Source organism: Podarcis bocagei (assembly GCF_964188305.1).
Source record: "Podarcis bocagei genome assembly, chromosome: 2".
Classification (NCBI taxonomy): Eukaryota; Metazoa; Chordata; class Lepidosauria; order Squamata; family Lacertidae; genus Podarcis; species Podarcis bocagei.
In genome coordinates, this window is record NC_138126.1 from 23,698,398 (window position 1) to 23,724,645 (window position 26,248).

Genomic DNA, 26,248 nt, shown 5'->3' on the forward strand with positions numbered 1-26,248 from the left:
CCATATTGGGGTTTGTTGCAGCCCGAGGAGGCCTCGGCGCCAGCTCTCCCTGAGGCCGCCCGAGCAGCAGGGACTCTTCCGGGGGACGGCGGCGTAGGCGGCGGCGGGGGGGAAGCGGCCCAGCTCCAGGCTCTTCGCGTCCTCCGAGAGCCCTTGGCTGTGTAGGTGGAGGCCCCGGCGGAGTTTCGGGCTTTCTTCCGTACTTGCAGTTGTGTTTTTAAAAGCGGGGCGGCAGGGAGGGGGGGGGAGGAGAGATCTGAGGCAAAGTGCCAGGAATGGGCGGGGCTGGAGGGCGGGGGGAGGAATGTTGGGGGGAGGGTCGTGAGGAGGGGGAGGGAGGGAGCAAAGGGTGGGGTGGGGGTTAAAAGAAAAGGGAGACCCTGCTTGTGGGACCCGCCTTTTGTCTCTTTGGAAAGAGCCCCCGACGCGGAGAAATGAGGGAGAGGGGATGCCCAGGAGAGCGACTCAAGTAAAAGAAATTATTATTTATTATTATGATTATTATTGTTATCATCACTATTATTCGGATCTTGCGAGGACGGGTGTACGTGTGAATGTGTCTAGGGGTGGGTTGTGTCAGGCTTTCGCACCGCCGCCACTTCCGGCTTTTTGGAGGCACAGATCTCTCTCCCCCCCCCCCCATCGCGCTGAGGAAGGCGGGTGGGAGTGGGAGGTGAGTCATAATAACCGCTGCAATTATTGCATGCCCTGGCACCAGCTTTATTTGCGTGTGTTGTGTTGTTTTTCTCTCTTCCTCCCCTGGTCAAGGTGGAATCGATCGCTCGGGTTATTTGTTTTTTAACAGTTTCCTCACACTTCTCTGTGCTGTGTCCTTAATAGCAGAAGTTCCACACAGTGGGTTGTTGTGAAGCCATAAAAGGGAAGGGAAAAGCAGGCTAGTGCAAATCCGGAGGGAGATGACAGGAGTCTAAAAGATCTAAGGGACATGGGAAATGTTTTCTAAACCGGTCTTTACCTGCTGCTGAAAAGAACCACAGCACAGGTGCCGGGAAAGCCAAACTGGGGAGGCCAAAACTGACACAATTGGTGTCACCACTCTCAGTTTAATAATAGACTTCTCAGCACTCATACATTGCTTAGGAATCTTTACAACAACCCTGTAAAGTAGGTCATTGACAATAGGTGTTGACAGCAAAAAGAATAAAGGTTCTGGGTACCTGTGTGGGAGAGAATCAATCATTCTAAAGGCCTTCTAATGAGCCATGCAGCTTGTTATGAGTGAGATTAAATATTCGGGAGCAAAAGTATATCTTTGTCCCTGAGTTTGGATTGTCTGAAAACTTTGTTCTGTAGAAGAAGTTAATGTTAAAATTGGAACTTGCTGAAAGGTGGAATTGAAGCACTCCAGTATATAAGTAAGCAAAGCAGAACTGTATTAACTGGGAAAGGAAGAACCCAGCAGTTGGTACAATTAAGGTGAAGTGTTCCAACGTGGGTGCATGTGTCCCACATAGACCTTTCATGCGCACCCTTAGGGTCTGCTTTGCCAGCTAAAATTAGGCTTGAAAAGAGCACTCTGTTGTAGCTAATAGAATAGATTGTGGTGTGAACTTGATTGTGGTGCCCACAACTGTTTCTCCACTTTGCAAATGTGTCCTTAAGCTCTGAAAGGTTGTTGACCCCTGAATTAAGGTAACAATTCTGGTGAATATCAGATTCTGTTTGTTTTGTGTTTTCGTATAAATTCAACGGAATACAAGTAAAGGAATTAGGGCAGTCACAAGTTGATGCCTGTTGTGTGTAGCTACTAAATGAGTAGGACTTTATATGGGAGAAGACAGACATATAGATACTGCACAGCCCCAGACATGAGTTGTTTATGCTGGCAAAAAAAAAGTAATATTTGTGTGCTGAGGCTGCAATGTTAATAAAATAGAGAATCGTTTTTGTGAGTAGGATTATATTGTAATAAGCAAAAACAATGTTTAGAGCATCAGCGGAGTTAAAATATATAAACTGGATTTAGCAAAAGAGGAAGCAGGGAGAGAGAAACCTAAGCCAAGAGAATAGCAGCCATTTGTCATCATACTCATATTCTTTTTTTTATTACTTAAATTATATGGTATCTCTATATTGTATAATGTATTTATGTTTCTGAATGTAAGACATTTGGACCTAATTAGGTAACAAAAAATAGTAAATAACTATAGATATACTGATATCTTATTCTTTTATTGTTTGTTTAGAATAATTATATACTGCTGTTCCTCATTAACAAGACCAGGGTAGTGTACAATAAAAGTTTTTTAAAAACCAGTAAAATGTAACTGGCAATGTTTATGTGATTTGTTTTGTAGCTCTTTTCCGTGTTTACAGTTCATTTCAGTTCATTTGACTTTAGATGGCCTTGGGTGCTTGTAAGAAATTAGTACAGAAAGTTTTGACACTACCGTTATTGTATTGCTGGTTGTAAATAGAGCTACACATTGATAAGTGCCAACTGGCAAACCCAATTTAAGAGTCATCTGAGGCTAATTTGTTTGTAGCAAAAGCTTTACCGGCAACGCCCTGCTGGTATAGGAAAGGCAATAAGTCAGTTCCAGCCCAGTCCTGTGTGCTAAATCTACTGTGTTTAGCGCAGTGCCCTCTCAAGTGAGAGTAAAGGATTTCATCCCTAATTTCAGTGCCTTCTGCCTTTGCATTTATGCCAGAAGGAAGTGGATTGCCTATCCCTGCCCAAAGTTGAAAAACTCTTCTGCTAGGCTCTACAGCAATATCAATGCCCCGAATCAGAGACTTCTGCTTGGTGGCTTGTGCAGTGGGGTTTAATGGGCTTTTTCTGTTGTCTGTTGCAGGGGCTGAACGCCTTCTTGAAGACTCTGCTCAAAGCACAGGAGTGGGGGGGAGGGAAAGTGAGAAGGGCTATCTAGAGAGATCATGGAAGAGAATGGTGAGGATGTGACTTCCTTGGGTAAGGATCTCTTACGTCTCTTTGGAATGCTTCTGCATGTCCCAGTGGTAAGCCCACAATATGGCTAACTGATTGCACAAACCCGTTGGATCCCAGCAAGGAGCTTGAACTCGCCTTCCTCCTCCCTGGGCTTTTTAGGTATCTAAGCCTAGTGTATCTACTGAACCTGGTATCATGGTTAAGGTTCCTCCTCTTTTACCATGATATGTAGCCGTTTGGTACAGATCATGGTTAAATGACAGACCTTAGCCATGATCTCTGGTTGAGCCAACATGCTAAGCCAAACCTTGGCTTGGCTGTCATGCTGCACTGACCTTAAAAAGATCAGGGAGCTGCACATGGTGAAGACTCAGGAATGCTTAGATATGTTTAGACATTGTTCCTGTAGTGGACGTGTACCTGAAAAGTGGGCCCTAGTAATTCTAAATTTCGATTAGTTGATCCTTCCACAAATTCATGGAGCATTTGGAAGGAGGAGACACCGCATGTCAACCAGCATTGGCAGCTGCTGTCCTGTTGATGAACTTGCCTCCCTCTGCTGACAGCTTTTCACAAGCCAATGGGAAGAGGAGATTTCTCTCATTTGTTAGCAGAGAGTCAGCCCCTAGTCGTCCACAAAAAGGGGGTTAGAGCTACTAGAGCAGGCATAGGCAAACTCGGCCTGCCAGATGTTTTGGGACTACAACTCCCATCATCCCTGACCAGTGGTCCTGTTAGCTAGGGATGATGGGAGTTGTAGTCTCAAAACATCTGGAGGGCCGAGATTGTCTATGCCTGTACTAGAGAGCGACTCTGAAGCTGCTGTTCCCAGGAGCAGGTGAGTTGAGAGTGCTTGAAGGTAGCTTTGCAAATAAGGTCATAAAAGTTACAAGCCCACAACAGTTGCTGTTGCTGTTTTTTGCCCCATGCATATCTTTGTTGGAGATCTGTGGCACATAGATGGCTTAGGAGGGCAAAAGCACACAGAATCTTAAAGGGTACAGACGTTTCCTTGTCTGGTTACCTGGATGAGATCCTTGCTCTTCATAGACGAGCAGCCACTGCTGCCTGTTGCTTACTATGAAAAGCAGCCTGAATAGTGGGAGGAGTTCCAAAACACCTTGGAAGGAGCTTTACTACCTTGTAGCATCTGAGTTGGTTTTCAGTCAGCTGAGATTTATGGCATTTGCCCACGATCAAAAGGATGGTGCTTTTTTGGATTGAGCAACACTTCAGAGTTTGCTCATCCAAATAAACTATACGGTGACTGCTTCCTAACAGTGAAATCGGAATTCCAATTATTCAGAAAAATCCTTAGCACCAGCTTGGGATTTATTTTGGTTTTAATGGGTATTTGGTGTAAAATTTAGATTCCTAAAAATCTGTTTCATCTCGTTTTTGTTTCAAAAAACCACATTTCCAGCGCTTTTGGTTGCGTGGCATAGTTGTTCCGTTGATTGCCAGTGGCGTAGCGTGGGTTGTCAGCACCCGGGGCAAGGCAAGTAATTTGCGCCCCCTAACCCGTGGATTTGCGCACCCTAACCCTAACCCCCAGATGTTGCGCCCGGTGCGGCCGGCCCCCCCTGCACCCCCCATGCTACGCCACTGTTGATTGCCCTTTCCTTGTGACTTTCAGTCACCTTTTCCCTCCAGTATTGCTCATAAGAGATCCAGAAGTCTTCCCCTCTAATTTTGCCTGTTTCTCTTTTCTCCCCGAGCGGCCTACATTTCAACAGATGGCAGTTACACAGGTGAGTAATTGTTCTTTTGCATGTCGATCAGGCCAGGGTAAAAGCAGGTGTGTTTAGAAAGCTGCTCTTAAACTGTTACGCGATTGGAATACATTACGGAAATTTTCCTTAACTTTGTTTTTTAATATATGTTGGTTTTTTTCTGGTCAGGGGCTTAGAATAGTGGAGGTTAAAGAGGGATGGAGCTTTTAAGATCGCTTCACACGTTACGCTAGACACGTGTATCGCACCGTTGTCACGTATCTCTTTTTTCGCATGTCGGAATGCAGACTCCTGTGCCATTTCCTCGAGGTCACACGTGTTTTCTTTGCAGGCCAACTTGCGGGAGCAAAGATGCGAGACGCGTGTCTCTCGTAACGTTTGTGGGAGGTGCACATGTCTCAGCGGGGGAGTTGCCAGCGTGACCATAGAGTGCATTGTACAGAGCGTCCCGCCTCTCTCTATCCGCACTCTATCGTTAGGAGCTTCCTTGTTACACTCCCCCTCCTTCCCGCTAGTGCTCTTTTTACTGCGCCCCAGTTGAGAAAGTTTCCTGCTGCCATTTTAAAAACAAATTCCTGCCGCCGGTATTGGCCGGGTCACCCTCGGAGCACACCATGTTGTCTGATACCCTTCCAGAGACGGTGCCGATGCCGAACCACGGCACCATGGCAGCTTCTTCGCAGGGCTCTTCGTCTGCCACGAAATCGAGGCGCCAGCCCGTTTGGACCGACGAGGAAACCCGGGCCTTCATCCAGGTTTGGGGCGACGATGCTGTGCAGAGCGCCCTGGCGTCCAACTACCGCACGGTCGCGCAGTTCCAGTGGATCGCGGACGAAATGCGAGCCCGGGGATACAACCGGGACTGGGAGCAGTGCCGCGAGCGGGCCAAAGTGCTGCGGCGCGGCTTCAAAGAGATAGTGGACGGCAACAGCAACGCCGGCCACGGGCGGCGAGTGTGGCCATACTATGAAGAGCTCAACCGGTTCCTCTGCATCAAGCAAAACCTGGTCGTTCCGCGGCTTTCAGGGAGCAACGCGCGGCCACCGGTGGACCGCCGGCGCCGGGAACACAGGGAGACTCAGGACCCTGCCTACGAACCGCCTTCCTCGGTTGGGAAAGGCGACAAAGGGACTTTTGAAGAGCCGGATGGGGACTGCTTGCTCTTGCCAGAGTCAGCTGGGTCGCAGCACAGTGAAGCCAACATGGAAAACCAAGTGGGGTCTCCGGCAGCCAACTCCGACATATCCATGGACGGCAGTGCTTGCCCTGGCACTCCAACAGATCCATTGCCATCCAATGACTCGATTTCTGGTGAGTTCTGTTTGGAATTGCGGCTTGCCTGCTGTGGGGGTGGGCTTTGGTATGGTACATGGTTTGTTTCAGTTGTCCGTGGACTTCTGGACAGGTTGGATAATTTTGGGACAGGGAGGGGTTGCTTTATCACACGCACTTGTTTTCAAGTGCAGAGCAATGGAGTGAAGTCTGAGGATCTTGAGCAGCGGTTGGCAAACTAAGGCCCACGGGCTGGATCAGGCCCAATTGCATTCAGGATTCGGCCCACGGACTGTCCGTGGATCGGCGTGGGGATTCTGTTCGTTTGGGCTGCGCCATTCCCCCCCCCCCCAGCGTCATTCCATCCCCCCCCCACACCGCAGTGGTGCCTCCTCCCTCCTCCTGGCTTCTCTCCGCCCTGCCTAGAGGAGAAAGGGGTCTGGCTGGGCGCCATTTTAAGCAGCCCCTCTCTGGAGCCCCTCTCTCTGCTCATCTTCCCGCTGCCGCTGCCTTGGTACTCCTGTGGGCCAGAGAGTGGAGCAGATGAGCTTCGTCTGCCAACCCACGAGAAGCGGTGGTGGCGGTGGTGGCGGCGGTAGCCCCTGGGAAGGTAAGTGCAGCAGCAGGGGGTGGGGAGGAGGACTACTTGCCCCCCTTGCCTCTTCTTCTAGCCCCGCCCCCAGTGCTGCTTCTTCAGCCTGCAACAAGGTCTGAGGGACAGTGGACCGGCCCGCGGCATAAAAGTTTTGCTGACTTCTGATCTTGAGAAACACAGCTTTGATTTCAGCAGCCGGGGAATCAAATCCTCAGTCAATTTGGGTTGGGTAATATTATGTTTGGGGGGAAAACCTAGTGAGATTTCTGAAGTTGTAACAGGGCTGGGCTTCAAAGTTCAGGGTGGAGCTGGAGTTCTCTGCTTAACAGAATTTGTTGTATGACAGGTAAGCAAAGATATAGACATCTGCAGAAATCCAACAGGGCCGCCAAATTGCAGACTCTGACTTTTTTAAAAAAAACATTTTTAGGGTGGCCTTGTGTGGAATCTGGAAGCTGGCGTGTGCACGTATGAATGTTTTAGATTAGCATACGGTAGGCTGTTGCGAAGTCGCATTATTCATCATTTTGTTCAGCCTGTTTTCTGATGTTTGCCCCTCCAGCGCCGAACCTGCGCCCTCGACCGCTGACGGCCGCCGAGAGGATGCGCAACCTCCGCTGCCGGCAGAGGAAGAGGAGGGGGGACACCTTGAAGGAGCTCATGGAAGTCACCTCGCAGGCCACCAGCGAACTTGTCCGGACACTGTCTGACCTCACGCACAAGGAGGTGGCTTCCTTCGAGCGTGCCTACAAGGAGGACCTCTCGGCCCGCAAAGACGAGATGGAGCAGAGCGCGGAGGACATTGGGAGGCTCGTCAGCGCCCTGGAATCGAGCGACCAGACGCTGAAGGAGCAGCTGAGCAGCCAGACCAGCGTGTTGCAGGGCATCCTGGAAGTTATGAAAGACATACGGGGCAGAACGTCATACAGTCCGCCCTACCCTTCTCAGTATTATGACTTCCCGGGCCCTAGCATGATGCATGCAGCAGCCACCTCCTCAAACGGCCAAGAGATGCCCTGCCCCTCCCCTTCCAGCCTCGCATTCGCTTCCCAGCAATCAGCTACCAGCAACGGAGACGTCTCTCCCCGGAAGCGAATGAAATGAAAACTGCCGCAACCCAGAGGCCCGTCTCCTTTTAGTCTCATTGTGGGAGCAGGGAATCCATCCCTCCAGCTGTTCGTTCTTCTCGTTACAACATATATATTGCTTTTCTTATTGCATAGTTAGAATGTGTTTTCACCACATTTACACGTGTGTCTCCCCACAGCGTTAACGGTTGTGCGGAAACAGCTGCCAGCAATGTACATTTAAATTTATTCTTATTGGGGGGGGGTTCCTTTTTTTTTTTTAAGTGTACCTACATCTGTTTCCCTTCCATCTTGTTTCCAGAGGAATGCAGTGTTTGATGTACATGTGTACAAGTTTTTTAAACAAAACCAATAATAATAATAATTACACTTAACACATTACCGGCTACCTGTAAGAAGGTAATCTTTTAAAAAGAAATAAAGATGCACTGTTGTTCCAAATTGTTCAACACGTGTTTTCCGGTAGCATCTTAAGATCCCGAGAATTTTTACGCTGGGCCAGAGATGGGAGTTCTGTCAAATTCAGCATTCTGCCTTTCGAGAAAAGAAGAGTCCGTGGTGGGGTTCTGGTGGCATCATTCTCTCCTGTTCTTACCACCCTGCATATCTGGTCAAGGTTAAACCATCTCTGAAAATGGAGCCTGTGGTTCATATCCACCAAAAGAAGCGGCATGCGTGCATTTACATAATCCTTTTTAGACACTGTTTTCGTGCATCCTCTGGTGATACATTTCAGAGCTTATAAAAATGCATTGACTTCAGAAGCACCTCTCGTTTTCCTTCAACTCACTACCTCCCAATTGCCATGGGTAGCTCTTTGTGTTTTGTGTACGTTGAGCAGCCCTGGATTTTTCTCCGCAGCGCTCGAGGCTCCAGACCTTTTGTGTTCTTCATCAAACGCCTTTTCTAAGCAGAAAAATCGCTTGTTTAAGGCACCAAACCAGACATGGATAGCAGCAGAACATCAACAGGTGTAGCTAAGCAAAAGACTAAGAAGGTCTAAGAAGCTGAACCTCTCCCATATTTGCCACTCCAAATACTTTTCTTCCAGTCACGCCCACTGGGCAGGGAGAGGATTTAGCAATCCTTAGCCACACACCACAATCTTTCTATCATTGGTAATTTTTCGCACCGCTTTGTATCCAAAGGACATTAGGCTCACAAGGCTGTAGTTTCCTGGATTTCGGCTCAAGGATGCCTATGTTCCATTGAAGGGACCCCAAGTGTCATCTATTCCAACCCTCTGCAATACAGGCAACTCAGCTAAAGCATCCATGACAGATGGCCATCCAATCTCTGCTTAAAAACCTCCGAGGAAGGAGAGTCCACCACCTCTCGCGGGAGTCTGTTCCACTGTTGAACCGTGCTTACTCTCAGAAAGTTCTTCCTGATGTCTAGTTAGAAACTCCTTTCTTGCAGCTTGAAGCCATTGCTCCAGAGTGGGAGCAAACAAGCATGCTCCCTCCTCCATGTGACCACCCTTAAGATATTTGAAGATGGCTATCATATCTCCTCAGTCTCCTCCTTTCCGGGCTAAACATTCCCAGCTCCTTTAAGAGCTCCTCTTAGTTTCCAGACCTTTGATCATCTTGGTCACCCTCCTCTGTTCACGTTCCAGCTTTTCAACATCCTTCTTAAAATGTAGTGCCCAGAATTGGACACAGTATTCCAAGTGCGATCTGACTAAGGCAGAATAGAGCGGTACTATGACTTCCCTTGATCTGGACAGTATACTTCTGTTGATGCATTCTAGAACAGCATTAGCTTTTTTTGCTGCTGCATCACACTGTTGTCTCATGTTAAGTTTGTGGCCCACCAAAACCCCTAGATCCTTTTCGCATCTACTGCTAGTAAGCCAGGTGTCCCCCATCCTATATTTGTGCATCTGGTTCTTGCTGCCTAAGTGCAGAACCTTGCATTTGTCCCTACTGAAATTCATTTTGTTAGCTTGCGGTTCCCAGTTCTCCAATCTGTTAAGTTCATTTTGAATTCTGATTCTGCGGCATTAGCTACCTCTCCCAGCTTGGTGTCATCTGCAAATTTGATGAACATCCCCTCGATTCCTTCATCCAGTTCATTTATAAAGATGTTAAACAACAAGGGGCCCAGGACAGAACCTGTGGCACCCCACTTGTCACTATTTCTCAGGATGACGAGGAACCATTAATGAGTACTCTGGGTTCAGTCAGTCAACCAGCTACAAATCCACCTAACAGTTACGTCATTCAACCCACATTTTACCAGCTTCCCCGCGAGAATATCATGGGGGATTTTGTCAAAAGTTTACTGAAATAAAGATACACTATGTCCACAGCATTTCCCTGATCTACCAAGTTTGTAATTCCATCAAAGATATCATTTTGGTCTGGTGTGACTTATTTTTGAGAAACCCATGCTGGGTCTTAGTAATCACAGCATCCTTTTCTAAACGCTCACAGACCGACTGTTGAATTATCTGTTCTAGGACCTTCCGTGGTATTGATGTCAGGCTCACTGGTTGGTAGTTACGTTGGTCATCCTTTCCCCCCTTTTTGAAGATGGAGACATTTGCCTGCCTCAAGTCTGTAGGGACCTCACCTGTTCTCCAAGAATTCTCAAAGATAATAGACAAAGGCTCTGAAATTACATCCACAAACTCCTTTAGTACCCTTGCAGCTCATCTGGCCCTGGAAATTTTAATTCATTTAAAGTAGCTAGGTGTTCCCTTACTACCTCTTTTCCTATCTTGGACTACAGCTCCCTCCTTGCATCATTTATTCCGTTATCACCTGGTTGGGCATCACTTTCCTTTTGGATGAAAACAGAGGCAAAGTAGGTGTTGAGTAGTTCCGCCTTTTCTCTGTCACCCAATAGCATTTCTCTCTCTTCCCCACGCAGAGGACCAACCACTTGCTTGTTTTTCCTCTTACTTTGGACATAGCCAAAGAAACTTATTATTATTATTTTTAAGCTCTCTTGCAAGCCTCAGCTCACTCTGAGCTCTAGCCAACCTGATTTTCCCCCTGCAACTGTTGGCTACTCATATATAAATCTCCTGTGTGATTTCCCCTTTCGTTCATCTCTTATACATGCCATTCTTAACTTTCATTTTTATTTTTTATTTTTTTTTAATCATATTTATTAAAATTTCCAATAATAACAGAATAGAAAAAATAGAAAAGATAAAGAAAAGAAAGAAAAAGAAAGACCAATTTTAAACCCTTATTTTCATAACCTTCTTTCTGGGACTCCCTCCTTCCCCTCCCGACTGTATTCCCCTTTCCCTACGTTGGTTCCACAAGTTCTCATTCCCAATTTAAACCTAATATGTTGTACCTATTAGCCAATTTAAATTACAATCTTAACATCACTCCTCATCTTTAACAAAGTAGAACAAAGATTTTCCCCCCAAGATCTGCCCCGTTTCCTTCCACGAATTCCCCCTTTTTTCCAAAACATGTTAAATCAAAATACCAAAGTTATATAGAAAGATAAAAGATAGAAGATAGAAGAAGATTCCAAAAGTTGGTTACATAGCCTTTGGATTCTAGAATTCCCCCTCCCTTCCCCGGTTTGGATTCCCCATGTCCATCAGTCTATATGTTGTCAGCCTGGAGGTCTCAAGTCCACAGCCAAATTTTCCTCAATCCATCTTGCCGGTTTTCTTTGAATTTGCTTGTTTTGATAATGTTTAATTTCAAAAATCCAGTCTAATAGAGGCCTTTAATTTCCCTTGGTCATTGTTGCTCCTCCCATTGTTCTTTCCGTGGCGTAGTTGGTCCTTTGCTCTTTTGTTTCTTACTTTCTCAGGTTTCTGTCTTGTTCAGCTGCAAAACCATTCTTATTCTGAAATCTAGTATCTCTACAGAGGTTTGTTATTCAGGAACAAAAACTTACGTCCAGTTCCTACCTTGTTTCAATAGAAAGATTCTATTGTGTTGTCACCTCTGTAGACAAAACAATATTTCAGTTTTGCTACTTTCCCAGGAGCTAAGACCAGTACACATCCCGGAGTAGTTTTCCACATACGCCACTTGTAATGTCCCAAAGCCCCTCTAGGGGGGTTGCAGTAACTTTGTGTCCTCTAATCCAAAAGTCAAGTTGTTGTTTCTTTCCCCCCCCCCGACATTTTGTATCCATATTTATATCCAATTGTAACAAAATTAACCAGCAAAATACTTGTAGCAAAGTCCTCTTTGTATTCTCAAGATTTGACAGCTACTTTGACAGCTGTCAAACTCTCCATCTCTCTCCGCCAGGTTCTCCGAATCGCCCCGGTTCCCGGGGGGGGGTTGCCTTTTCCCTCTCACCCTCGACTTTCCTCCTCCAGCACAATTCTTGTAGTATCCCATCGTGGAATTGATATTTTTTGTCAGCAATAAATTTCTGAATCGATCTTGGTTTCTCAGTCCTTGTTTTAGCATGTTTACAATCAGGGAGGGGACTGACTTCCTTTTTAGATCCCCCCGCTCGTGCCGAATCCGAAAAAAATTCCTTTTTTTCTCCTTTTATACCCGGTTATCCAATTACTCACGGGTTGTTGTTAAATGTTCGAATTTCCAATGGAAGAAGCCAGCGCTCTCCGACGAATGGCATGCGGCTGCGCTCGGCAGGGAAAGCGATAGACTCACAGTACCACGCCGCTCCCCGGCACCCGATCCGTAGCCTTTAAAAAGGCTCCTTCACGAGTCGGGAGGGCGCTGACGGTACCAGCCGAGTCCCCATGTCCACGGGCTCCGTGCCCGTGGTTTTTGAGGGTCCCCGCGTCGCTGGCGCGGTAGGACCCAACCCCTGCCGAGCAGACTCCCTCCGGAGCTCGGAGGGAGTCCGCCATTCGGCGATGGCGCCAACCCGGAAGTCCATGCCATTCTTAACTTTCAGCTCATCTGTAAGTTCCTTACGCAGCCACATCAGTTTCCTTAGATGCCTCCCACTTTTCTTTCTTGTTGGTATTGTCTGCATTTGGACCTTCAATATTTCTCCTTTTAGAAACTCCCATCCTTCTTGGACTCCCTTCTCACTGAGTATTTCTGACCATGGGATCACACCCAGTATCTTCTTCAGTTTTTCGAAATTGGCCTTCTTAAAGTCCAGAGTGTGAGTCTGACTACACTCAGTTTTCCCTTGCCTTTGTATCCTGAAACCCAAGAGAACATGATCACTTCCTCCCAATTTTCCGAGCTCTTCCGCTTCATCCATCAGTTCCTCCCTACTGGTGAGGACCAAGTCCCCTTGCTGGTTCTTCCACCTTCTGGGAAATGGAGGAATTTGTCAGACCTTACACTCTTGGCAGAGTTTGAGTCCCAACAGATATTGGGGAAGTTGAAGTTCCCCACGATTACTATTTCTCTCCTTTTTGAATGTTTGGTAATCTGCTCTAGGAAGGCATCATCCGAGTCTTCAGTCTGGCTTGGCAGTCTATAGCAGACAACCACAGTAAGGTCACTGTTGTTTCTCTCCCCTACAATTTTTACCCATTTTTGGTTAAAATTGCTTTTTAAAACTTACCATTTTTTCTCTCCTACTATTTTGAGCATTGTTCCACCAGGCTGAGGTTTTGTTTCCTATTTAATGCCTATTTTGTCCACTGCCTCCCAATACTGTTTCCTATTTCACTCACTCTTACGCTGCAATCCTATGCACACTTACCTGGGATTAAGCCCTGCTGAATATAGCAAGTAATCAGGCCTTGGATTGTACTGTTAAGTCTTCCAGTATTTGCATCAGTGCTCCTGTCGCTAGGAGGTCTTAGCTGCAGCACAATGAGTTGGTCAAGTGAGCTGGACCACTTCAGGCTGCAGATCGGGAGACCATGAATTTTGAGCATTGTTCCACCAGGCTGAGGTTTTGTTTCCTATTTAATGCCTATTTTGTCCACTGCCTCCCAATACTGTTTCCTATTTCACTCACTCTTACGCTGCAATCCTATGCACACTTACCTGGGATTAAGCCCTGCTGAATATAGCAAGTAATCAGGCCTTGGATTGTACTGTTAAGTCTTCCAGTATTTGCATCAGTGCTCCTGTCGCTAGGAGGTCTTAGCTGCAGCACAATGAGTTGGTCAAGTGAGCTGGACCACTTCAGGCTGCAGATCGGGAGACCATGAGTTTGTTTGGGTGGTGGTGTTTTTAGTGTTTTACATAAAAAAGTTCCCTTCAAGTAGAAATCTAGCACAGCAGGTGAGAGGCTTGGCTAGAACTTCCATCCCTGGTGTGCTATGTGTTTTAATTTCGGGGAATGTGTTACGCAGATAGGGGGGAGCATTTATTTTTATTTTAACCCTGTATAATCCCGGCTGCAATCTGAAGTGGTGGGCTTCAGTATTCTACCACCTCTTCTGCATGTGTAGCTAAAGCTATGAGTTTTCTGGAAAATTTGAACTGGAAAATGTTTGTATGCAAAATAGGGAAATTTAGAGTACAGGGGTGGGAAATCTTTGGCCCTGGAGTTGTTGCTATGCCACAATCACCATCAACCCCAACTTTTGATACCGTCAGGCTGGCCCAATAATTGTATTTGATATACATGCACAGTTGTGAACAGAAATTTTTCTATAGGGGGGCAAAGAAAAGACTCGGAAAACACATGCCCCACATTTGTGGGGCAGACCAGGCCTTACAACACAAAGCTTACTCAGAACAACACAATGTTTACTCAGAAGGAAGTTCCTTTGAATTCACTGATACTTAAATCCCAATTTAAGCATATATAGAACTGTAGTTTGCTGCCGAAACAGCTGACCTGCTCTAACTACACATACAGCAGAGTGAAAAACTTAAGATGATGTGATTTTGGACTGTACGACTGCAGGTGGGGGGTAGAGAGCCTTTTTCAATGCCCCCCCCTCTGGTATTGGGTCTTGTTTTCAAAAACCTTCCCCCAAAGTTAATTTTTTTTAAAAGCACATCCCCGAGGATGCTAAAATTTTCTCCTTGATGGCTAATCTATGGGAGCTTTCAATAATTAAATGTAAAATGTTATAAATACACTTTTAGCATTGTAGTTTGTTTTTTCAATTTGCCTTCATAAAGTAACAACATTGCTGTGGTGTTGTTGATTGTATTGAGCAGGGATGGGAAACCTTTCTCCCTCAATGAAAATGCATTAATCGCTTTCAACACACATCTTGAAGGCGATAAACAAAAAGCAGTAAAAATGGATGAAGACAACATAGAAAATAATAGCAGATACATTTGAAAACAGTAACAGCATTTGAAACAGTTAACAACAGGTGCATTAAGAAAAACTAACGGCAGATACATTTAAAAAACAGCACAAAGTAGATACACATAACAGAGACATATTCATCTAGCTAGGAAGTCTTTGTCAGAAGAAAAATGCCTTCAATTGTTTCTGGAAAGTGCAGAGAGTGAGCTCCTGTCGTGTTTGCAAGAATGCAGTTCCACAGGACAGGGGTAGCCAGACATAAAGCTTTGCTCTGCGTTACTGCATTTGGAGCCAGTGTGGTGTAGTGGTTAAGAGCGACAGACCCGTAATCTGGTGAACCGGGTTTGCTTCCCCGCTCCTCCACATGCAGCTGCTGGGTGACCGTGGGCTAGTCACACTTCTCTGAAGTCTCTCAGCCTCACTCACCTCACAGAGTGTTTGTTGTGGGGGAGGAAGGGAAAGGAGAATGTTAGCCGCTTTGAGACTCCTTCGGGTAATGATAAAGTGGGATATCAAATCCAAACTCTTCTACTGTGGAGCAAGTTTCTGATACTTCTGAACTTGCAGAAAAAGCTCTCTGGCTTACATACTGGGTATATAAGGGAGGTGGTGGTCTCTCAAGTAATCTGGTCCTGAGCTGCATAGGGCCTTATATGTTTGATACACCTTGAACTGGTAGCAGATTAGCTTTTAAATGTGTTTCTGGGAAAGGGGGGTTATGGGCTCATTTTGTTTTGTTCTATTATGCATTTTGTGTTTTTGTTTTATACTTTTATGCTGAAATTCGGATGAAGGGGCAGTATATAAATTTAATAAATTAGCAGCCAGGTCAAACCCCGCAAGCCAAGTGGCTGGCTGTAATTTCCCCCCAGAAGCGACCTTGCCATCTTCTGTACCAGCTGGGCCAACCTCAAGGGTAGCCCTACAGAGAGGGTGTTGCAGTACTCTAATCTTGAGGTTATCAATGCCTGGACAACTGCAGATGTTGTTGGGCTCCCAGCAGCCCCAGCCAGCACATCCACTGATCTGCAATGATGTGAGCTGGAGTCCCAACATCTGGAGGGCCACAGATCCTTATCTAGGCCTAGGCTTTTTCAGGGAGTCTACAAATCTGCTTCTAGATAGCCAGAGTGGCTGCTGAGCCTTTTGTTTATGTAACAAGTGAGGATGACCCAACCTTCCTTCTCAGGAAGTGAGGTAATAAGAGAGGGGCTTAAGCCCATTATTGCTTGATAGCTTCTGCAAGGGGGGACAGCGATGAACAGGTAAGATGCAAGTGCCTATGTTTGAGAAACTTGGAACGAACTAAGCAGGTAATTTGGAGGGTAAGGCATGATATTCTGGCATGGGGGGGGTACAGTAAAAGGCTGCTTCATGCACGCTGATGGTCTGTGTGCCTCACATCGCTTTCATTCCTTATATCCACCAAGGCAGCCTGTGTGGGACATCACTTCATTTAAGAGGAATTAACTTGTTGAGAGTGCTCTCGTATAGCTCAGTTGGTTAGAACATGGTGCTGATAACGCCAGGGTTGCAGGTTTGATTTACCCCTGTGGATATAGTTGGACTAGATGTCAGGAGCGGGAAACCTGATTTTAAGAAATTATAAATTAAATTAATTGGGTTTGGTTTGTAATGTTTTGGAAAATTAATAAAATAATAATTTGGGAGTTGGACTAGACAAGGCACCCCCAAACTCGCCCCTCCAGATGTTTTGAGACTACAGCTCCCATCATCCCTAGCTAACAGGACCAGTGGTCAGGGATGATGGGAGTTGTAGTCCCAAAACATCTGGAGGGCAGAGTTTGGGGTGTGCCTGGACTAGATGATCCTCTGGGTGCCTTACAACTCCCTCCCAGAGGGGCCATCCTGTTAGGCTGCAATACATTGTAATGGGTTGCTTTGAAGGGCTTCAGCACCAGATGGAAAGAAAAGAATAATCGCATTTTGCCTTGGTTCAAATCCGCACTCAGCAACGAAGCTCACTGGGTGACCTTGGGCCAATCGCCGCCTCTCAACCTAACCTACCTCGCAGGGTTGTTGTGGGGGATTAAACGAGGAGAGGGAGAAGAACCATACGCACCACCTCCAGATCCTTGGAGGAAAAAGTGCCCTAAAAAGTGCAGAGTTCAGCGGAGCTTCCTTCCTCCTCTGCAGGTAAAAAGTGGCTCTGGGGTTGCAGCGGACGCTTTTGCTCGGCGAGGCCAGCAGAGGTCTCCGGATTATTCCTGGCGGCCTTTGCAAAGGGCCGCCCTGCTGTTCCGAGGAGCCTCGCCGAGGTTGCGCTTCCTGCGCCTGACTCAACTCGCGTCCGACGCCGGGATTGGCTGCCTGGGGCCGGATCGAAGGGATCTCGCCGCAGTAACCCCTGAGCAGCCAGCGAGGGCGGAGAGAGGCGGCCGATGGTGCGGCTCCTTTTTGCTTCTGGCAGACACACAGAGCCAGCTTCAGTTTTTGCGCGGCGGCTGCTGCTGCTGCGCGCGTCTTTGCGCGCGGGGCGCTTTCGCGTGTCGGATCGGATCTGCCCTGCAAATCCCAGCTGCTCTCGCCCGTTGCTGGTGAGTAACCGAGGGATCTCGGGCGCTGCGCTGCGGGGAGGGCCTGTGGCGCCGCCATCGAGCACTTAAAGCGCTGCTTATCGCCAGATCTCCGGGGCTAAATCCTTCCCTCGGTTGATCCCCCGGGAAGGGAGCGGGGGTGGTTTGCGTTTCGCAATCCCCTGCCGCGCCGGCTTTGCTCGAGTCTGGGTTGGCCTGGGCTTAGTCGCCTCGTTGTTTTGCCTCCACCTGGTCTCCTATTGTTTTCCCGCTTGCAAATGATTGCTAGAATGGTTTGTGGGGTTTTTAAAAGGTGTTGCCAACAAAGGATCCCAGGAACAGCTTCTAGCTGTTTCTGTTCCAAGTCGGAGGATCGCCGCCCCCGAAGCTCCATAAACCTCGTGACAACTGCGCGAGGTTTTCCGCATTAATACTCAACAACAATCCCGTAAAATGGGTGTGTTTTATAATCCCCAGGTTGCAGATAGGAGGCCGAGAACGACAAAATTAGGCCCTTCAGGACGACTACACCCAAACTGGAGCTTTCTGTGTTTGATGGGCATGGTTCTGTGATACGGGAAAGGACCTTGAAGCAAATTGCTTCATCGCCCTTTTAATGAAGTTTCTAGTTCTCATGAATGGACAGAGGAGTTTGAGCATGCAGCGGTCATGCAGCTTGAAAGAAACAATAGGTGTAGTACTCCCAGTGAGTGCACGACATCCAGGATGTGTACCTCCTCTTGTCAGTACAAAAAAAGGATGCTTAAAATATTTTCAAAGTGGCCTTTTATGTATTCCTGTGGCTCAGAGGTCCTGAAAACTGGTCCGTAAGAAGGATTCAGGTGGTCTACAGACGGCCTGCTAAACAGTTGAGAAGGCACTGTTATTTGGTGACAAAGAACAAGGCAGGTTTGGACAAGGCTGGATTACACTGGTACCTCGGGTTACATACGCTTCAGGTTACATACGCTTCAGGTTACATACGCTTCAGGTTACAGACTCAGCGAACCCAGAAATAGTACCTCGGGTTAAGAACTTTGCTTCAGGATGAGAACAGAAATCGTGCTCCGGCAGTGCAGCGGCAGCAGGAGGCCCCATTAGCTAAAGTGGTGCTTCAGGTTAAGAAGAGTTTCAGGTTAAGTACGGACCTCCGGAACGAATTAAGTACTTAACCTGAGGTACCACTGTATTGAATAGGCTGGCAGAGCCCTACATGATTGTGATATTCAGCAAAGGTTCCCAATTAGCTACTGTGGTCCCCCTGTTTTTCTAAAGCCAAGCCATGGAGCCCCTACTTTGGGGGGGGGGGGAATAGCAGGTTTTAAATATATGTGAAGGGTGCTCCAGTCCTGTCCTTGGACCACCAATCTGGAACCACTGATAGCACAAACCACTGAGCGTCCCAAAGGAAGGACCCAACCTGTTGTGGCCAATTGTTATTCAAAGGCCTGCTTCAGGGGCCAAAGTCAAAGTGAAAAACAGCCTGCAGAGATCTCTGCTAATGGTATTGCCTGTTAACTAAAGAAGTGAGACAACAAGCAGAGATTTCCTGTAGTCAATGTGTTTCACTTTGACCACTGAAGAAGGCATTTAAATAACAACTGGCCAAAACAGGTCTGCCTGTTTAAAAACAAAACCACCACATATGTCAGCATATGGAGAGAACATCTCCTTTGTTTTGGGGTGCAGATCCTAATATCAGTTCTGTATGTCCTCCTGCTTGTACAATGGCAGCAAAAAAAGTGGTTTAATAATTTTCAAGTATTTGGGGGAGGGAGGTAGGGAGTTCAAGAATTGCCTGCTCTAGTTCTGTATCACTGGAGATGTTCTGAAGGGGGTCCTTTCAACCATTGTTAAAAGTTGGGGTGGATGGGTATAGTCATGTCCTCTTTCAGCTCTGTGTCTCCTCTCCTACTTCAACAGTAATAAAGGATAAATGTCAGCAATTTCTACTTAACAAGGATTGAAGACCACGCATTAAACCAGAGTTTGCAACCTTTGTTAAGGATGAGCTCTGGTTAGCCTTAGTCGAGGGTAGCACCACTGTTTGTATAATACTTAACTGCAGTTAAGGGGTGGGGAGGAATTTGCGGCCAGGAGAAGGGAATCCTTAATCCTTTCATCAGCTCTTGGTCTTTCTAACCACAGTTAAGATGGCCCCTCTGTGATTTCTGCTTTTCCTCTGACCAGCATATGTCTGCTCTTCTTCCTTGCCCAAAATCGTCTGAATTCTGCAAATAGGGCAGGACAAAAACCGTCCGACAATGTAAATTTTCTGGGCTAAGAATGTTGATGGTGACAAATCAAAATTTCCAGAATCACAGATCAAATATTCCAAACTATACAACTGTGCAAATTTTAAAAAAATCCACTTGTGCAATTTACATAGTTGATCTGTGTTTCTGGAATTGGGTTTGTTTATTTTATTTATTTCTTACTTTATATACCACCTTTACCTTCAAGGATCTGAAGGGAGTGTACATGGTTCTCCCCCATTTCATTCTCACAACAACCCTTTGAGGTAGGTTAGGCTAAGAGATGGTCACCCAGTCAGCTTCGTGGCTGAGTGGGGGATTTGAACCCTGCTCTCCCAGGTCCTAGTCCAACACTCTAACCATTACACCACACTGGTTCCTTACAGTGTGGACTTCTAACTTGATGATGAACAAACCACAAAGATCTCCCAAGGTCAGGCAGGGTGAGGCTGTAGCCCTTTAGATGTTGCTGGACTCCAGCTCCCATGTCAACCTCTGTGGACATGTCCAGTGACCCAGGGATGATGGGAACAGCAATATCTGGAAGGCCGTCGGTTCCTCACCCTGTTCAAGACAAGCCGTGCAATCCTACACACGCTTCCTCACAAGCAGGCCTCCCTGTTTGCCGTGGGGCACGCCTAGAACAAGCTTTGGTAGACCAGAGCCCACCTGAACACAAATGCCAATGAATAATACTGAATGCCTTGCGGGTTCTTTTTCCCCTCTTTCTTTTCCAGCAGGTGAAAGGATGGTGAACGAGGAGGAGGAAGGGACTTCTCAGCAGGGAGGCCAGAAGCCGGCAGAACTGCATGGGGCGCTGTCGGAAAGCTGCTCCAGGCTGGCCTCCCCAGACCTGGAGCTGGAGGGAGAGGAACTCAGCGAGAGCAGTTCGGAGACGGACCCCAGGAGCTCTGCCCCAGAACTGGAGAACGACTCCTTTCCCATCAACGGAGACACCCTGGGGAACGACGCTGGCGGCGCCTGCCCGTCGCAGACGCAGTATATCTGCCCTGTTTGTGGGGAGTGTTTCAGCGGGAGCTCCTGTCTTTCTGAACACCAGCAGGTCCACAAAGAGGAGAAGCCGCATGTGTGCCCCGTGTGTGGCAAAGGCTGCAGCCAGCAGGCGGAACTGGCTGACCACATGCAGACGCACACGGACGAGAAGCCCTTCACCTGCCTGGAGTGTGGGCGGAACTTCCTCTTCAGCTCCGACCTGGTGTCCCACCAGAAGGTCCACACCGGAGAGAAGCCCTACATCTGCCTGGAGTGTGGGAAGGGCTTCTCCCAGAGCTCGCAGCTCATGTCCCACCGCCGGGTCCACACGGGCGAGAAGCCGTACGAGTGCATCATCTGCGAGAAGAGCTTCCGCTCGAATTACGACCTGGTCAACCACCAGAGGAGCCACACCGGAGAGAAGCCCTACATCTGCTCCGACTGCGGCAAGAGCTTCACCCGCAGCTCCCACCTGATCTCCCACCAGCGGGTCCACACCGGGGAGAGGCCCTACCCCTGCGGGATCTGCGGGAAGCGCTTCCGCGACTGCTCGCACCTCATCCGCCACCAGAGGGTGCACACGGGCGAGAAACCCTACGAGTGCTCCATCTGCGGCAAGAGCTTCCGGGTCAACTACGACCTCGTGACCCACCAGAGGAACCACACGGGCGAGAAGCCCTACGCCTGCCCCGACTGCGGGAAGGGCTTCAAGCGCAGCTCCCACCTCATCTGCCACCAGAGGGTCCACACCGGGGAGAGACCCTACCCGTGTGGCATCTGTGGCAAGAGCTTCAGCTACAGCTCCGACCTCATCAAACACCAGAGGATCCACACCGGCGAGAAGCCTTACGAGTGCCACATCTGCGGCAAGAGCTTCCGCATCAACGCCGATCTCGTCACCCACCAGAGGATCCACACGGGAGAGAAGCCCTACACCTGCCCCGACTGCGGGAAATGCTTTGCTCGGAGCTCGCGGCTCGTGTCCCACCAGAGAGTCCACGTCAAGGATGGGAGCCTTGGGGCTTCCCTGGCCGAAGCCGACACGTCTCCCGTGGCCGCTACCTGGTCGCCGGCTCCTGATGGTCTCTGGGGTCCAGGAGAGAAGGGGGCGGACGTGTCCCTTAAGCAGAGCGGTGACCCTGCGGCTCTCGCCGGCCTTGCAAATTCTAGTCAGCCATGCGATGTGCTTCCAGAAACCCAGATAGTTGAGATCAAGATGGAGGACCCGTCTTGATTCGCGAGGCATGGGGGAGCTGAGTGGCAAAGGGGCTGTTTCCGATGGACCCTTCCTTTCCTGCGACGGAATAGTAACGAGTGCCAGGGGGATCTTCCTTCCGCTTTTAATCGTGCAGTTTTAAAGAGGAGGCTTGAATGAGTCTTGCCTTGACTGGGGGACGGAGTCGAGGATCTGTCTCCCCCGTTGTGTGTATCAGAGCAACTGTGCGGTGGCCAAAGCCAGGGCAAGACGTTCCCCACGGTTTGGTACCGCCAGCCATGTCTCAAATTAAAAGCCATTTTTGGGGGGAAGCTGCTTGGTTTGTCGTTCCTGCCCCCCCCCCTGGAATCCAAGGAGATGTAGATCAGTAAGGGTGCTGGGAATTCTTGATTAGGAATCCCTTGTTTTTATTTGGGGGAGTGGAGGGGGGGGTTAATTAAAAAAAGGGGGTGCTTCGCCTGTAAAATCAAAAATGCAACTGTGGAAGGAACACTGTTAATACATGCATTTCAGAGGAATTTCGGAAACGAGCAAAATTGTAACTCTCCATTGTTGTTTGTTGTGACGTCCTCTCTTCAAAGATAATTTATTTCGTGTGTTAGGATTTGGTTTTTCCTTGTTCCCAAGAGATCCATAGGAAACGGCCACCTAGCTTCTTCTGTTCCTCAGTGGGGAAACCGTGCTTCTTAAAACAGTTTCCGTCTGCAATCCTGTACTTTCTTGCTTCTGGGAGTAAAACTTGCTGAATTCAAGAGGGCTTCCTTCTGTGTAGACATATACAGCACTGAGCTATAGGGGAGCCCTTCTCAGCCTTGGGTCCCCAGATGTTGTTGGACTACAACTCCCATCATCCCTGCCCACTGGTCGTGCTAGCTAGGGATGATGGGAGTTGTAGTCCAACAACATCCGGGCCCTAAAGTGGAGAAAAACAGCTCTAAAGGGGGCATATTTAATGTAGGTCGCGCTCAGACCAGGCTGACTGAAAGGACTGGACATGACTAATTTAGGTCTATTAATTCCAACAGGTCTACTCTTGAGTAGAACTTAGTTGGCTGCAACCTGCCATGTAGGCCTGGCCACAGATTCTTTCCTTCTAAGCACAGATAGAAGACCCCGCTGTTTGCTATCTTCTAGCAGGTTACCCCGAACTTGTGTGGGTGTTTTTTTAAAAAAAATTAAATCGCTATCAGTGTAATAAAAAGTATTTTTTAGTTGGATAGTGTGGAGCTTTAATAAACGTTATTTAACTTAATTTATAGGCTGTGGCCCTCCCTGGCAGGGCCGACTGCCTGCTCGTAAAGGGATTCCCATAGGATATGGAAGATGATTGCCATTTTTGTTCTTCCTGTACCTTCTCATTGTGAGCATCCCTGGCACATGTGCAAGTGGCTGTCCAGGTTGTCATGACAACCAAAAGGCCTCCTTGCCTTCGCCCCTCCAACCTTTAACATGTTGTGCAAACCTACGCACGATTCCTAAGAAACAACCCCCACTTTGTTCAGTGTGGCTTACTTCCAGGGAAGGGTGCAAAACGGCTGCAGCCTCAGTCGCAGAAAACGAGCACTGGAGCGCGTGTTCATTAACTGAGCAGATTTGAGGGTGGGGATTTGAGAGGTTTTACATCGCCCTCCTCCTCTCTCTCATTTGTCGGAGGTATGGCTGTGCAGGTGTGCGCACTGAGTGGGGAGCAAAGCGATAAAATGCCTTTGCGAGGCCCTGCGGCGATTCCTCTCTGCCACCATGCGGGGAAGGATCACGGCCGCTTGTTTTTCTTTTGAGGTGCATTTTTAAAAACATTCATTTCCAAGGAATTTACAATCCAAGTAGAAAAAAAGAACTATTATGACATTTTAACATTGTTGTTCGAATATGATAACAAAATATTTACTATCTTCCCTAGTAATCTGACCCCTTTGCTTCTCTGTATTGTTGCTGTAATCTTTTTTTTTTCCCTCCCTTGCCCGGATATTTTTATTTTTTTGCTAACCTTTCATCTGTTATAGTTGGTGGGGGAGTCAGGTGCCCACGAGCGACTTCCAGTACTTTAGTCAACATCGTTTGATAGCAGCCAGTGAACAAATCATGAAATATCTGGTCAGTCAAATGTCTTTGGTTTCAGCCATTGGTCAGTCTTGCATTTATGCACTTGGAACGGTAGCCTACCATTAAAGCTAAAGGGACCCCTGACCATTAGGTCCAGTCGTGGCCGACTCTGGGGTTGCGGCGCTCATCTCGCTTTATTGGCCAAGGGAGCTGGCGTACAGCTTCCGGGTCATGTGGCCAGCATGACTAAGCCGCTTCTGGCGAACCAGAGCAGCGCACAGAAACGCCGTTTACCTTCCCGCCGGAGCGGTACCTATTTATCTATTTGCACTTTTTTGGCCTGCTTTCGAACTGCTAGGTGGGCAGGAGCAGGGACTGAGCAACGGGAGCTCACCCCGTCACGGGGATTCAAATCACCGACCTTCTGATCGGCAAGTCCTAGGCTCTGTGGTTTAACCCACAGCGCCACCCGCATCCCTAGCCTACCATAGACAAGGAATAATTGCAAGCCGGCAAGGGAGTTGACCAGTAGAGATGTGGATAATAATAATTTATTATTTGTAGTCCGCCCATCTGGCTGGGTTTCCCCAGCCACTCTGGGCGGCTTCCAACAAAGATTAAAAATACCACACCTCTGTGCCCATCCAAGAGACCAAGAAGGCTTTTAGAGGAGGGACGATGGTACACCCCAGCTCCCATCTGCCTTGTGTAACCCGGCCAGTGCTCAGGGCTGGTAGGAGTTGGGAGTCTAGCAAGACCCAACCAGGTTCCCTATCCCTGGTTTATGCCTTTGCCGACCTGATGCCCTTGAAGATATTTTGGACTACAACTCCCATCAGCCCTAGCCTGCGAAGGCTGATAGGAATTGGAGTCCAAGCCATCAGGTTGGCGAAGGCTGCTGTAGATAATTGCAGAAGTGGCATTCAAAATGTGAACGCAGAGCCCAGGCAGAGGGAAATGCTCAGAAGAAATGCTTCACCATAGGCATGACCTTAACAAGTTGTGAAAATTTTATACCGTGTCTTGATGGCCATTTTATAGACCTACTACGGATCATCTCCGCTACAGTGTATTGCAAGCTTATTCCTAACTTTCCCAGCAGTGTATTGCAAGCTTATTCCTAACTTTTCTACATTACAGTGGTGCCTTGGTTTAGTTTATGAACAACTTGGATTAAGAATGCTGCAAATCCAGAAGTAGGTGCTTTGGTTTGTGAACTTTGCCTTGGAAGCAGAACATGTTTTGCTTCCTGTTGAGTGTGCTCCATTTGTATATTGAGTCCCCCACTGCTATGGGAAGTGAGCACGCCTTGGTTTAAGAACGCTTTGGTTTAAGAATGGACTTCTGGAACGGATTAAGTTCGTAAACCAAGGTACCACTGTATAGGTGATAAGGTTATCCACAGCTGGGAAACAGCAAATTGTTGCAGGTTTCGCTAACCTCCTGTAGCTTAATATGAAGCCCTAGGAGATCACCAGGAGCACCATATGGGTAGTGTTGTGGCTGATATTCTCAGTTGTATTTTGACCATATTTGTAAAAGCATTGAATTTGACAAAGCAGCTGTCTCTTGGTGGAACACATTTCTGTTCCTTCCCCTATCTAATAAAATTCCAGAACACTTAAATCTGGAATGAATTTTTGATTTGCGCCAGGCTCTTGCACTCCTAGCTGTCAACTTTTCCCTTTTCTTGTGAGGAATCCTATTCGGAATAAGGGAATTTCCCTTTAAAAAAGGGAAACGTTGACAGCTATGCTTGCACTCTGCCTTATTTTAAGAGGCTGGGAAGTGGCCGTTTCAAGATTTTCACCTACTGCTAAGGATGTCTGCTTTATACCCTCCCAGTCCCTAAGGATGACAGAAACAGGGCCTTTTATTACTATATATTTGCTGATCCCCAAGCTCTGAGGTAGGTAACACCAATAGTACAGTATGTAAGACTGGATGCATTTACAAAAATCAACACAATAATTTTTTTAAGTTCCCCCATCATGTTATATACTGTATTTCTTCAACCCCAAGTAAGAATGCAGCGTTGATGTGACTTGATTTTGTATTTGCCTCTCATTATCTTCCAGTTTCCTGTTGATGTGGGTTTTTTGAGGTAGGCTGTATGGTTAACCATCTAGTATTAAGATTACGGTACAATAAATAAATATTGTGATACTAATAACTCCATTGCATATACAAATCAGCATTTATAATGTGGATACTTAAACAAAAATCCCATGTTGAACTAGGTGTGCAAAAAAGAGTTGGCCTCAATCACTCATAGTTGAAACTGATGTGGAACTAAATCGGGGGGGGGGGGGGGAGAATCACTTGCAAATAATCTGCCAGATTTGGGGTTTGTTTACCCTATGCCACACTCCCACCAAAAGTGGAGTTATTGGCAGCAGCCAACTGTCTTCAATATTGTAAACTTGCTTGTTATAATCCTGTATCATTTAAGAAACATA

General features: G+C 47.5%; 2 protein-coding genes and 1 long non-coding RNA gene across 6 annotated transcripts in view; all 3 read left to right on the forward strand.

Annotated features, from left to right (window-relative positions):
- LOC308581329 overlaps positions 1–26,248 on the forward strand; it is a 112,451-nt gene that overhangs the window by 63,049 nt on the left and 23,154 nt on the right. The window lies entirely within an intron of this gene.
- LOC308580896 (uncharacterized protein) lies at positions 26–8,040 on the forward strand. 3 transcript variants are annotated; one of them, XM_081183177.1, is made up of 5 exons: positions 26–161; positions 2,817–2,932; positions 4,630–4,662; positions 5,281–5,955; positions 7,074–8,040. In XM_081183177.1, exons 2-5 carry the CDS (start codon positions 2,899–2,901, stop codon positions 7,613–7,615), a joined length of 1,284 nt encoding a protein of 427 aa, XP_081039303.1. In that variant the 5' UTR covers positions 26–161; positions 2,817–2,898; the 3' UTR covers positions 7,616–8,040. The 3 variants fall into 3 exon arrangements, with proteins under 3 accessions (XP_081039303.1, XP_081039304.1, XP_081039305.1); XM_081183178.1 differs by lacking the exon at positions 26–161 and adding an exon at positions 385–469; XM_081183179.1 differs by lacking the exon at positions 26–161 and having other exon boundaries at positions 542–2,932; positions 4,976–5,955.
- LOC308580794 (uncharacterized protein) lies at positions 15,962–26,088 on the forward strand. 2 transcript variants are annotated; one of them, XM_081182970.1, is made up of 2 exons: positions 15,962–16,058; positions 20,275–26,088. In XM_081182970.1, exon 2 carries the CDS (start codon positions 20,286–20,288, stop codon positions 21,762–21,764), a length of 1,479 nt encoding a protein of 492 aa, XP_081039096.1. In that variant the 5' UTR covers positions 15,962–16,058; positions 20,275–20,285; the 3' UTR covers positions 21,765–26,088. The 2 variants fall into 2 exon arrangements, with proteins under 2 accessions (XP_081039096.1, XP_081039095.1); XM_081182969.1 differs by lacking the exon at positions 15,962–16,058 and adding an exon at positions 16,956–17,303.